The sequence below is a fragment of the Lethenteron reissneri genome, chromosome 16, assembly GCF_015708825.2.
Source record: "Lethenteron reissneri isolate LAM-NWPU_2019-01 chromosome 16, ASM1570882v1, whole genome shotgun sequence".
Lineage (NCBI taxonomy): Eukaryota > Metazoa > Chordata > Hyperoartia > Petromyzontiformes > Petromyzontidae > Lethenteron > Lethenteron reissneri.
In genome coordinates this window covers 10,759,897-10,773,289 of record NC_083794.1, presented here as the reverse complement: position 1 = coordinate 10,773,289, position 13,393 = coordinate 10,759,897, and the positions used below count along the sequence as shown (strand labels likewise).

Below are 13,393 nucleotides of genomic sequence, written 5' to 3'. Positions count from 1 at the left end.
GCTCAACGGAGTGGCTTGTCAATGTGGACATTTATTGCAGTCAAATACTCTTCAACGCACGTTGATTCTAAATGTGGAGTGAACAACACGAGGACCCCGAGAAAAATCCACGCGACCACAGGGAGAGAGAGAGATTCAGACTCCAAATATACACCTGGCATGAGGGTTGGGGTCGAACCCACGACCTCCTGTGTACCAGGCGAGAGAGTTAACATCTCGCCACTGCGGCACCCCTGTCATGCTTCCCTTGCTCAGCTGGGGTCCACCACTTGATGTGATCTCCCCTCCCCCCACCACCTCCGTCTTTGTCTTTCTCTTGTGCCTTTGATCTTCCCAAGGAGGACCAGGCTTGGCAGTCGGGGCTTCCTGCGCGCCTCGGCACGGCACGTCCGCAGCGCGCCGTGTTGTTTTATTTTTCCGCGAATACTTTTTTTCCCGGGTCGCTGGCATAGACTGGGAAGTGAGCACGTAACTGCTCGCCACAGCCAAAGCGAGGGCTATACCGAACGCCGTGCGCCGGTTAGCAGACGTATTTTTTCCCCAGTCGCTGACCTTACCCGGGCAGATTGATTCCCCCTCCCCCGTTTTGATGCCCACGTTTAAATAGAGCAACACGGCCGATCGACGTCGCTTTTCTGAGATGATCTCCGTCTCACTCGGGGGACACCCCGAGCCAGCGCTGACTTTCGCCGGTCGTTATCCGCGTTCCCGCAGGGGTCCTACGATCGGGTCGAGGCGTCCGTGTGCAAGAAGTGCCTGCGATATCGACCTCCGAGAGCTCACCACTGTCGCGTCTGCTGCAGGTGAGGATCAGACGCCACGGCAGAGGTCGCAACCGGGTATCCGATACCCGTACCCTACCCGATACCCAGTTACCCCTACCCGGCCGGGTACGGGTAGACGGGTACCGGTTTGCGACCCTGGTGCGGCCGGGTACGGGTAGGCCGTGAGTCACTGGTGAGTAACCGTTTGTCACTCATTTCGGGTAGGGAACGGGTAGCGTACGGGTACCCGTACCCGTACGCTACCGGGTACGGCCGGGTACGGGTACCCGTTTGCAACCCTGGTGCGGCCGGGTACGGGTAAGGAATCAAAACCCGTTTGCGACCTCTGCGCAGTTGGGAGGGTGGGGGTGGAGGGGGTGGCGATGTTGATTGCGCGATCGAGGAGGGGAAGCTGATGTTCATGCAAAACGTGTTTTAATCGCGGTTATCCTGGACGTAGAAATAGATGGTGCGATGTGGGCCGGGATGGAGGGATATCGCCGATGGTAGGATTGGAACGTATGCCATAACAAAATGCATGCGGAACAAAACGTATGTGTAACAAGAAAGCCAAATCAAACAAAGTTAAGGAAGATCGTGGGCGTGCATGTTTTACCCGGATCTTTGTCAGCATGCGTTTTGTCTTCGGTTGCTGTGGGGGGGGGGAGGGAGGCGGGGGTGGGGTGGTGGAAAAGGCGTTCGCATATTTGCAAACAGTCCTCTTTTGCTCTGCGTTGTTTCTGCAAGTATTGGGTAAACGTTTAATCAATTTGGCCGGTTTGAAAAAGGGTCGATGCCTAATGGGCAAACGGAGCTTTATGCGCCTGTGTCGTTGACATCGCACGATGTTGGATCTGCTGTTTGCGTTTAGTTTGTTGTCCTTCCTCCGCGCCTCCGATTAGCACGGTCGGCTAGGTAGGGTGCGAAAGAAATTCCACAGACATACGTGCTTACGTGCCCCCCCGCCCCCTCCCCCCGCGTTACGGATGGCAGTACAGACGAAGCAACCTTCTATAGAAATAAATAAATATTGAGACATATTTTCAAGAGTCACTGTCGGCAATGCCCCCCGTGGGATTCCCGTGTCTCGCCTGCGCGTCTGCAGACGCGTGCCGTCTGCTGTGTTTCCAGGTGCGTGCTGAAGATGGATCACCACTGCTGTATCCTCCGCCACCCGCCCCCCCCTCCCCCCTCCCCGTACGAGGCAGCACAGCAAGTCTGGAGCCGGCATCGAAACCGAACATCCTGGTGATCCGTTGATTTGTCGCGAGGGCTCTTCGAGCTGTACACTGTCCTCCTAATAATATAACGCGGTCGCTGCGTTCCACAAGAATACCGCGTTATGGAAAAATTGCGTTGTAATAATACATCGTATACAATAGAGGGTAAAAAGCACAGTCCGCGATAACACGTGCGATGCGTGTCACGTAGGCTGAACAAAGACCGAGGCGCGGTGTAGGGTTAGCATCAAGAAGAATCCAGCAGCATCCCCCCTTGTGCGATGCTACGCCGAGGCGGCCGTACGACCGCTTATTCCGTAGTTCCGGCTCACTCGATCGTAGCCAGTTCGCATCTGCGTCAAAACAAACAAAACGCATTACCTATCACATTCATCGCGTTACATCCAATTTGTGTTCCAGGAGAACAAACTACTTTACCACGCTGGTCAGTGCAGGTTGGTGTAAGTGGAGGGAGGGGGGCGGACGGGTGGGCAAGCTTCGTTGGACTGTCAGCGGGCACCGAGTAAGGCCATCGCAGCGCAAGAGGAAGTGGTACGGTCCGTACGCAACCAGCAAACACGCCGCACCGGGTACTACGAATGCCGATGGGGGCAGGTGCTCATTGGTCGACCGAGCCAACGGAAGGGGAGACCGAGGGGCCGGCGAAGAGTTCGCTCGCCGCTAACGTCGGTGCGCTAAACGCCGCGCCATTCGTGAAAGGGTTCACCTTAAATGTTACATTTTTTGTTTTGGCAGCGTTAAGAGAAACGTCCCCTCTGTGTGCCGAGTCGGGTTTTATTATAACACCCAGACCGTAACTCCTGTAGCCGTTTGAATAAATCACGGAATTCACCACATTCCTCACGATACGCAGACCGGGTGGCTGCATTGAAATGTCTGATGTTGACTTACACGAGACAAAGATTCCCCTTGTAAAGCCTTTACCAGACCGTTGGGCCAAGCGCTGTTCGCGAGCACCTATTAAGGCCAGCACGACACCCGCAGGGGTGATGTGGTGCCGATGTTTACACACCGCAGCAGGTACTGATTTGAGGCTGAGTCGACCTAGGGGAGGCTCAGGACCGGTTCAGATAATCGTCACCGGTGTTGGCCATGAGCGGTTTCGTAGCGCAGTGCGATAACTGCAACGCTTCCACTCCCCACTTAGATTGAAAAGACAATCACACAGACACACGCACAGACTCTCATGTACAATCACACGCATACACAAAGGCAAAGGTGCCCATATAGCCTTTAATAGACTGCAGGGGGCAAGTGCTGTTTGCGAACACACTCGCATGAAGACACAAACACACTCAACTATTTTTTCTTTTACCAGGTAAAGGCCACTGAGCTCTCGAGCACTTTTTCAGGAGTGACCTGGCCACAAACGATAGCTCAACGAAGTGGCTTATCGCGTGCAAATTTATAGCAGCCACACACTCAAAACGCACGAGGATTCTAATCGTTGACGGGGAAAAAAACCAGAGGACCGGGTGAAAAATGCACGTGACCACGGTGAGATAGACACGCGAACTCCAGATATGCAGCAGGCGTTAGGTTTGGATTCATATTCTTAGGTTTTTTCGGTAAAGTCACGTAGGTAAAAAATAAAAATTGTGTTGCCTCCGAAACGTCGTGATTTTTATTTTATTTTATTAATTTTAATTTTTTACCTACGTGACTTTACCGAAAAAACCTAAAAATATGAATCCTTGCAGTCACGTTAGGTTCGGAATGGAAACGCCACGACCTCCCGTATACCAGGCGAGGTAGTTAACATCTCGCCACCGTGGCGCTGACACACACACACACAAGCTCCTAAACCGGCGTGTCCTTGAGCCCCTCCTTAACGAGGTCATCACAGACTGGATGGACAACTGCGTGGGCCACTTCAACCACCGCTACTTCCTCAGCTTCTGTGTCTCCATGACGTTGGGCTGCGTCTACTGCAGCGCGACCACCTGGGACCTGGTCACTCTCAGCGGTGACCCCGTGCCGGCAAGTCAGGTGGGTTTTTTTGTTGTTTTTGTTTTACACGGACAAAGACAAAGGTGTCCCCTTTGTAGCCTGCACGGGGATTGTGCGGCTAGTGGTCGCATCCCCAGCGGAACGCCTCTCTTGAGATGATGTACGCTCTCGTAAAATACGAAATAATAGCGGTTTCTTATGAATTACGTTTTCACACCCTTTAATGTTACTTCTACGGAACTTGAAACATACCTAAAAATATCTTAATTTACAATCTGCCCCCCCTCCGACCCACGCCTCTGTTAGCATGCGTGTGTGTATATATGTGTGCGTAGTTATATGGGGGGAGCGGTAGTGTAGCGGTTAGCGCGCTGTGCTACGAACCCGGCGACCCGAGTTCAATTCCCGCTCACGGCCAACACCCAGTGACGATTATCTGAATCGGTCCTGGGCCTCCCCTAGGTCGACTCAGCCTCAAATTAGTACCTGGTGCGGTGTGTGTAGTAAACATCGCCACTGGGGAGACAAAGGCGGTCGGGCGTGGTGCTGGCCGCCCACCCCCTCGTGTGCCACGCCAGCCCTTACAGGTGCTCGCTAACAGCACTTTCCCCAAACACTCTGTTGAGACTATACAGGGGATCTTTTTCTTTGTGTATGTGTGTGTATGTGTGTACGTGTGTGTGTGTACGTATGTGTGTGCGTGTACGTGCGTGTGTGCACGGCCACTGCTGCTCATGTCATCGCTGCCGACGTCGCGACTCCTCCGCGATCTCCCCCCCCCCCGCCCGCACGATGACCCCGCACGATGACCCCGCACGATGACCCCGCTCAGGCGGACGCCTCCGACCTCCCGGACGCCGCCGCCCTCCCGCGCTTGGACCCCTTCCGTCGCAACTTCCTCGTCTACGTCTGGGTCATGTGCAGGTAACGGCGGAGTGCGGCGACGGAGCCAGTCGGCTTGAACAGGACGGGGGATGGGGGGGGCCTCATTGCATTCCTTGCCCCGGGGCCAAAACCAACCGCTCTCTACGCCGCTGCTCACACACAAATGAAACTCTCCGTCTTTCCCCGGCCATCACCCCCCCCCCGACCCCCACAAGTAAAACGCATCCGGAGGTAACCGCCGCATCATCTCAAAGAGGGACGGCAATCGAGGGTTTCATCGCTGGCAGAAGAGGTAATGATCGGCGGAAACGGTGAAGATACAGAGGGGGGTATGGGGGGGGGTGCAATCGGTGGGGTAGCGAACAACTGCCCCGAGGCCTGCAGACTGGAACGTAAGTCCATCACATGTCGGGCTAAGAGGTGGGTGGGGAGGGGTGGTGGGGGTGTGTGTGGGGGGGGGAGAGAATTGAACTGGAGGGGGGGGGGCATTAATTTCCTTGCCCCGAGACCCGTGCCGGCTACGCTGCTGATAAGAAGTGGCGGCTTTGTGCGGACACAAAACAGCGGGAGCATGCGCGCGCGCGCACGACGCCTGCCGTATGTGTGTTTAAATAATACAAGTGTGCCTACAGAGCAATAATAATAATACTACAAATACATTTCGTATAAATGTCTCGGCACCAGTCAACTCCGCTCGGGGAACGCTCGAGTGAGTTTGATAGAATGAGCAAAGGAATGGTAAAGGATTGGGTTTGAAAGAAATCATTTCATTTGTTTTTTTTTGTCTCTTTCTGAAATGGCAGATTATTTTGACATTGCATTTCCCTCGATTATGGAGAAAGCCGCAACAAACAGAGCAACCTTGACTTTAGCTTTTAGGTTTTTTCCGTAAAGTCACGTAGGTAAAAATTAATAGTAAAAAATAAAAATAGAAATAAAATATGAATAAATTTATAAATCAAATAAATAGTGATTTTATTGATTTATCGTTATTTTATTTCTATTATTATTATTTTTATTTTTTTACCTACGTGACTTTACCGAAAAAACCTAAGGGTGTATGAATCCTTGCAGTCACGAAAGCTTCAAATCTAGAATTGACTTTAGCTTTTCATGCAATCCGAACCCGTAATCTTTGCTCGCGCGAGAAACGCCTCGCTCCCGGGTCTCAAGAGTGGCTTTGCAGGAGGTTCCTGTGCTCAGGATGCCTGGCCGCTCCCTTTGTTTTGCTGCTGACGACGACGTTTGGTAAAAGCCACGTCGCCTAAACGGCGCTCGAATGGGCGATCGCCCCGCATAGAACTGTGGCCGTGGGCAACTTGCTGTGCGACCTTCAGCGATATCCATCCTTGGACCGTACATCCACGCTCATCCCGCGTCCCCGCTGGCCGGTTTCACCGACCCCCCCCCCCCCCCCTTCGCTGATCAGCGTGGTCAAGTATCGATCGAAAATAAATAAATGCCCCCCCCCCTTCCCCTACCCACCCCACCCCACCAAATGACTCGATTGGGATTGTATCAGAACAAGTATCCCACATGCTGGTGGATCACAGAGCTTGGGTAGTCGCTGGTGCCGATTTATGGCTGCTTTCCAGTTTGTGGTTTCCTGCCTTCTCGTTAGTCGTGACCTCTCTGCTCATGTTCTTGGTTCTTTCGGTAAAGTCACGTAGAAGGGAAATAATAAAATAATAAAAATAAAACATAATAAAATAATTTTCACGACGTTTCGGCCACAACGCAAGCAGCCGTCCTCAGGTGAAGAACAGGTCTGTCTTGCGTTGTGGCCGAAACGTCGTGAGAATTATTTTATTATGTTTTATTTTTATTATTTTATTATTTCCCTTCTACGTGACTTTACCGAAAGAACCAAGAAGATGAATCCCTGCAGTCATGAAAGCTTTAAATCTCTCTGCTCATGTTCCGATGTCTCCCCCGTGCCTCCTCCACCTCCCCTGTGCCTTCCCCGTGTCTCCTCCACCTCCCCCGTGTCTCCCCTGCACAGCGGGGTGAGCGTGATCCTGGGCGCGCTCACGCTGTGGCACGCGCGACTCGTGACGCGCGGGGAAACGAGCGTGGAGCGGCGTCTCAACGAGAGGACGCGCGCGCACGCCAACGCTCGCGGGCAGGTGCGTGCGTGCGTGCGTGCGTGAGCGCTCATCCTAGCGTGCATGAGTGCTCACTTGGGGATGCGAGGCGTGCGAGTGGCCACGCGTGTGCGTGTGTGTTTTGAGTTTCTGTGTGTGCGAACTGTCCGGCGAGTGGTGGTACAACGGTGACGAGGATCGCTCACCGAGGATCCGAGTTCGATTCCCGCTCACGACCAACACCGGTGACGATTATCTGCACCGGTCCTGTGTCCCTCCCCGAGTCCGACTTAGCCTCAAATGCATACCTGGTGTGGTGTGTGGTAAACATCGCTACCGGTGAGACAAAGGCGGTCGGGCGCGGTGTTGGCCACCCATCCCCTCGTTCGCCGTGCCGGCCCTTCGTAGGTGCTCGCTAACAGCACTTGCCCCAAACAGCTCGTTAAAGCTATACGGGGGGGGTGGGGGATCTTTATCTTTTGTTCGCATGCGCGCATCCTGCGCCGTGCCGACCTCGATGTGAGCGGGCCAAGAGGGGGGGGGGGGGGCGGGTGTGTGGGGGGGGGTGTGGGGGGGGGGGGCCTTCGTCTTGCCCGCAGCTCTCATCAGCGGAATCCCGCAGAGCCTTCTTCCACCGCTCATCACGCCGATCGATCGCGAATTGATTCATTTACAAAGGGGTCATCGGAGCCCCGCGTCAGTTCCGTCTCCTTCATCTTGCAAAGGGGGGGGGGGGGGGGGGAGATTAAAACATCGCCAGAGCATGAACAAGCATCGAGCGTCCATTCCCGAGCCATCCGCCAACCCGAGTATCCAACTTTGGAGCATAAAATTGTTTAAAGGGAGGAAAGGGGGTGGGGGGGGGAGAATACAAAACTGTGAAGCGAACCCTAAACGAATGTGAAAGGCTCAACAGAATCACGATGCGATCTGCGTTTGTCTTTCGTGCATTCTGCTCTGGCTCTCACCCCGCGTGTGGTATGACTTGGCCTCAATGGAGTACCTGGCGCGGTTCGATCATCGCCACGAGGGAGACAAAGGTGGGCGGGCGTGGTGCTGGCCACACACACACCCCCTGTTGTGTGCCGTGCCGGCCTTTATTGGCGCTCGCTAACAGCACTTGCCCCAAAAGTCCGATAAGGTTATACGGGGGATCTTTGTCTTGTACAAAGAAAGGCCGCCACTCTTAATTATAAAAAAAAAAATTGCAATTGTCCAGCCCCATCTTACGACCGCGGTTTTCCTGCACATTTAAAGGACACTGCAGATCAGTCTGTGTACGCGTGAGCAGTCATTGCTGCACGATGAGAATGTATAAGGTGAGGGGGCGCTTGGGAGGGGGGGGGGGGTCCAGCCCCCTCCCCAATCTACGTGGCTGCCAGACGATAAGCTTGTCTCACAAGGTGTGAAATTCGCAGCCTTGGGAGGATTACAGCGAAATCTCGTGCGGCAGACTTTATTCTTTCTCTCTCTCTCTCTCCAGAGAGAGAGCGTAATTTTTTTTCGGCCAGCCACCCAAAGCCCGTCGAGATTGGAGTGGCAGGGCCCCCCCAGGGTCAGCCAAGTTTATTCCCTTTCATTGTCTGAAAGCTAAATTTTCACTTTGGAGGCCCGCGCAATGATTTCTTTCTGATTAACGTCCTCGTTCATTTTTCGTTTCCCACTTCACTCCTTGACGGTTGCCCCCCCCCCACCCCCTGCCCCTCACCCGGCGGGGCGTCTTTTTTAAATACAAGTCGACTGAGGGGCGGTAATTGGAATTGTAGGAGATTGCCACGGCGGAGAACGACCGACCGAGGCAGATGGAACGAGTCTCAAATTGTGCGCGCCGTGGGGGGGCCGGCGTTTTCGCTTCAAGGCCCCGCAGCTTCATCAGAGAAGGAACGCCTGTGGAGGTTTTTTTTAAAAATACTTTTTCCTTATTCTTAATTTCAAGCGAATTCGGTGTATCGCTTATGACGAAGGGGAGTGTCCTCTGCACTTTTGCAGGTGTACAGGAACCCGTACGATCACGGCCCACTTGGAAACTGGAAGCGGTTTTTGGGAGTCGGGCACAAAAGGTAAACATCCACCTGCATCCTAATTACCAGGTAAGGCTCACCGAGCTATGCAATTCTTTTTCGGAAGCGACCTGGCCACAGATCATAGCTCAACGAAGTGGCTTATCACGTGGAAATGTATTGCGGCCAAATACTCTAAATGCGTGTTTATTCGAAATGTGGAGGGAGGACCCAGAGAAAAATCCACGCGATCACGGGGAGAGAGAACACGCTAATTCCACATATACAGGACGTCAGGGTCGGAATCGAACCCACGACCTCCTGGACTTGGCAAACTGGAGGCTTGTGAACACTTAAAACTGTCTCCCCACCCTATCCAAGATCTCTGGATAGGGTGGGTGTAGGCTCGTTCCGTTAGCAAGCGGTATCGTTAACACTTTTATCGGATACCACCCACAACGCATGGAGCGTGTGCGTGTTAAAATATGAATACTCGCATTCAAAACGGTGGTGGAGGGAGGTCCTTACTTGAAACGCCCTAGCCGAGGGGGTGGACTTAAAAGGTTCCGTGTAATCTGTGGTGTGGGGATTTGAACCCCGCGTCATCAGCTCGTTAAAACTAATCCGCTTCGTGTTCGCTGCAGCCTTCCCACGATCACTTTTAGCCCCCCCCACCGACCCCCCTTCACCCAGACTCGTGAAATTGTGTCTCTGCCACCCGCGACTGCCGTTTTCCTCTGGCTTTTTAAAGCTTTTCATATTCCAATTTGATTTATGCGGTTTAAGTAAAAAACTAGCGTCGTTTTTAGAATCATAACCCCGAAAAATTCTCACCTGAACTTCAAATAAATTGTCGATAAACCCCGCAAGGGCTAACCCTTGCATAAGTAATTCTCCATCTCACCGAGCCCGCATCCGATTACGAATATAAAGAAGTCAATTATTTCCGGACGGTAATGTGTGGCTGCACTCCACTGCTCAGTCGAGATGAGATGAGATTCTGGGCCCCAAGCCCCACCTCTTCCTCCTCCCCCCAACCCCAATTTTGAGAACGCGGCTCGACGAATCCACCCGACCTCCAATCGACCGCGCGGGTCGAACTCTGCAGATTTAAGCGGTCACCTTTGCTCCGCATTCCGCCTCTCGAGTGACGCAAATTGCCGTCAAATCCGTTGGCCGAGCTCGACACAAACATCCCCCCTCCCCCCCACTGGTTCCGTCGCTTCACCCCGTATCCCGCACCCCGCCCGCCCGTGTTTCCCATCAGGCACTGGGCCACGCGAGTCCTGCTGCCGTCCGCGCACCTTCCCGCGGGCGACGGAGCGTTGTGGAACGCGTGATGTGTCCGCTCACAACCCATTTCTTCTCTCCATCCGGTCGCTTCAACGTCAGCGTCCCCGCAACAAACGGCAGCTTTTCAACCCGGAGCGATCGCCGATTAGTCAACACCAAGCTGGAAACGCAACGGCCCTTGCCTAAGGCCGTTGTGTGAAACGTGCGAGTTGGCGGCCTTGCCAAATTGCGTTTGAAGTGTAGCTTTACTGCTGTTATTCGTGGGTACTTGTTTTAGTTCCAACCTGACCAAGCCGAGAGTGCGAAACGTCGGACATCGTGCTAAACAGCAGAGGCGGTACAACCCAGAATCACGCATCCTATGCAGTTGGAGATTAAAATTATATTTTGTTGGCCAATGCACATTTTTGAAAATTCAAGTTGAAGATTTTCATCTACTCTGGGCAAGGCTGAATTGTTTACAAATCAAAATAAGAGTTGATGTAGTGCCTTGAATTTACATTGCCTTTTTCAGATTTTTACTTCAACTTACATCTCATAATTGTAATTTAAAAATATATTTGAAATTACTTTCTAGCACTAGTCTCTACATACTACTGAACAATGCACTTACAATTATTTAAACTTTGGGCGAACGGTTGTGTTAATTGCGTCGAGAATTCACGTTATTCCCAGGCCTTGCGATACAACACGGTCGTCGGTCAAACCTTTTTTAAAAGCAGCGAGATCGAACAGTAACGCTTGGCACGCTCCAGAAAAACCTTTAATTAGCACGATTGCACGGATGGGGGTGGGGAGGGGGGAAGGTACAAAAAGGCCTTTGCGTTAATTCAACAAACAACACGCCCCTGTCTCATCCACGCTGTGAAATGCTCGCGGAACAGCGGAGGGTGCGGCTGAATCCACCTTGTCCTCCTTCCACTGGGCAGCCAATCCTCGCGGCGGCGGCGAACCCGACGGCTTAATTACAATTCGCAGTAAAGCCTCTTAACCCCCGGGGGGCCGGCTGCGTGTATATTGCGCAGATTTAAAACGTTACTGATCGCTGCGGGTTGCAGGAAGAGGTCACGCCCAAGATTGGTGGGAGTGAGCAGGCAGAGAGGGAGGTCATGTTGCCTGCCTTCATCGTCATCCTCCCCTCCTCCTCCTGCTCCCTCATCTTCCCCACACCTCTCTCACCCCACTCCGAGCATCCCGCCGTCGTAGACCAAGCGGGGTCTAATGCCTTGGGCAGAACACATGGCATGGCGGTGGGGGGGGGGGGGATCCAATCTTCGCAGTGGGCGAATCCAAAAAGAAGATGAGCGATTAGGATTAAGGGCAATCTGTTTGCGGGTCGGCTGCTCGGTGTGGAGGTCTTTCCAGGTGCGAGGAAGGCGCCTGTCAGCAGCCCAGCATGTACCTGGCGCGGGCGGGCACGGCACACGCACGGCACACGACCTCATTAGCAGTGCAGACCACACACTCGCCCTTTTACACTTGCACGGGCAGGTGAAGGCACAGCCCTGCAACTGCTTGCAGATACCACTGCTGGTGGAAGGGGCTGCAGCAGCAGGAGGATATCCTCTTCCACAGCAGTGAACCATCTTAGAGGTGGTGGGAGTCCACTCACCCCCTTCACACAGGCGGGCTTCCCTTTATGCCGCGAGGCAGGCAGAGTCAGAGGAGGGATTCGAGAAACCTGCCCCACATTTTCAACTGCTACTCTGGCAGAACAAATAAACTACATCTGACACCAAGTGCCAACCATTACCCCATTGCAGCCACGCCCGCCACACAAAGCTATATACCAGTGGAGGACTTTCCCTCTCGAGGACTTTAAAATTCTTTTTAGCGGGCCACGCAATAAACAACACCGCCAACACTGACCTGCCTGTGTCAAGGGGCCCTTGCGGAGACAACGGCACCATCACATTAGTTGTTGGTGCCCAGTTTTCTAAAAATGGCCCTTCTTAGTCCCCAATTACAGTGTGGCTAGGACATTTTAAACGGCGGGTACAATTTAATGTGCAGGCTGTTTTCGAAGCGGTTATATAGCATCAAGGCCCACAGGCTGTGGTCCGATATAGTAGTGGGCCATACGGGGGGCACGTGGGCCACATGAACTGCGGGAGCGTGGCCACGTTTGGCCAACAGGCTGTAGTTTCCCCGCTCCGCGACCCCTCAGACGCTCCAGGTGTACCAGGTGCAGCGTGGGAAATCTGCGCCACTCACTGTGTGAGAAAAACTCCAGATGGCATCGCCTCAAGAAGCTGCCCCCCCCTACCCCCCACACACACCCCCCTTCTTCCAGTGCTTGGGAAAGAGCCAATCCAAACTGGGCACGCAAGGGCACCCTGGGTCACGTGGGGCAGATGCGTGCGAGCGAGCGAGTGACCTCTGCTCTCCTTGCATCTCCACCGGCTGTCGCAGCCCAAGCGCTGATTGCGTGCGTTAGTGCTGCTACACGCGTCAGATTGTTTGTGTCCTTTATGTAACTGGGAGATTCACGAAACCCATCGAGACGCGGGAAAACATCGCCTCCGTTCCAGGGAAGGAGATATTTAAAAAAAAAAACCTACGGCTGAAAAAAAAACCCTGTTTAAACAAGCAATCAAAATAGGCTTCAAGTGTGTTCTGCTTTAAATAATTTAACCTTTTAGAGTGTGGCTTTTTTTATACCAAAGAAAAGGATATTTTACAAGCATTTGATATTATGTTCAAAGCCTCAATAAACTGGAACGTGTAAAATGTACAGCCCTTTGTGTTTTCCACCGCCCCCTGTGAGATTTGGTGATTGTGGGCGAGTGAGCGGACGAGCCAGCATTAGTGAGCGAGCAAATCCATTGTGTGTGGGCGAGTGCGTGTTTGTATGCCCAGAGGGCGACTTAACTTGTGGCCCAGCGTGCACGAGCGTGCCACGAGCGTGCACGAGCGTGCCGTCGTTTGTGAACAAGCGAGTCGGTGCGCGTTGAGGCGGTCACGGCGAGCCAGGGGCCCAGCGTGTGCACGCACGCATGCTGTGTACTCACCACGTGCTGTGTACTCACCACGTGCTGTGTACTCACCACGTGCTGTGTACTCACCACACACTCACCACGTGCCGTGTACTCACCACACACTGTGTACTCACCACATACTCACCACACACTGTGTACTCACCACGCGCCGTGTACTCACCACGTACTTACCACGTA

At 53.3% G+C, this 13,393-nt stretch overlaps 2 protein-coding genes across 3 annotated transcripts in view; one reads left to right on the top strand and one right to left on the bottom strand.

The window, feature by feature from the left end:
• The window catches only part of LOC133342983 (palmitoyltransferase ZDHHC16-like), a 30,526-nt gene extending 19,697 nt beyond the window's left edge, over window positions 1-10,829 (top strand). For both annotated transcript variants that reach the window (XM_061552397.1, XM_061552398.1), the window contains exons 4-10: window positions 715-803; window positions 1,896-1,924; window positions 3,852-3,994; window positions 4,788-4,879; window positions 6,843-6,966; window positions 8,914-8,984; window positions 10,192-10,829. In XM_061552397.1, coding sequence (XP_061408381.1) covers window positions 715-803; window positions 1,896-1,924; window positions 3,852-3,994; window positions 4,788-4,879; window positions 6,843-6,966; window positions 8,914-8,984; window positions 10,192-10,264 — 621 coding nt within the window. In that variant the 3' untranslated portion in view covers window positions 10,265-10,829. The remainder of the gene's footprint in view (window positions 1-714; window positions 804-1,895; window positions 1,925-3,851; window positions 3,995-4,787; window positions 4,880-6,842; window positions 6,967-8,913; window positions 8,985-10,191) is intronic.
• A 133-nt stretch (window positions 10,830-10,962) lies between these two features.
• Window positions 10,963-13,393, bottom strand: part of LOC133342969 (MMS19 nucleotide excision repair protein homolog) — a 49,920-nt gene continuing 47,489 nt past the window's right edge. The window contains exon 31 of the mRNA XM_061552373.1: window positions 10,963-11,619. Within this exon, the coding sequence (XP_061408357.1) occupies window positions 11,601-11,619 (19 nt within the window). The 3' untranslated portion in view covers window positions 10,963-11,600. The remainder of the gene's footprint in view (window positions 11,620-13,393) is intronic.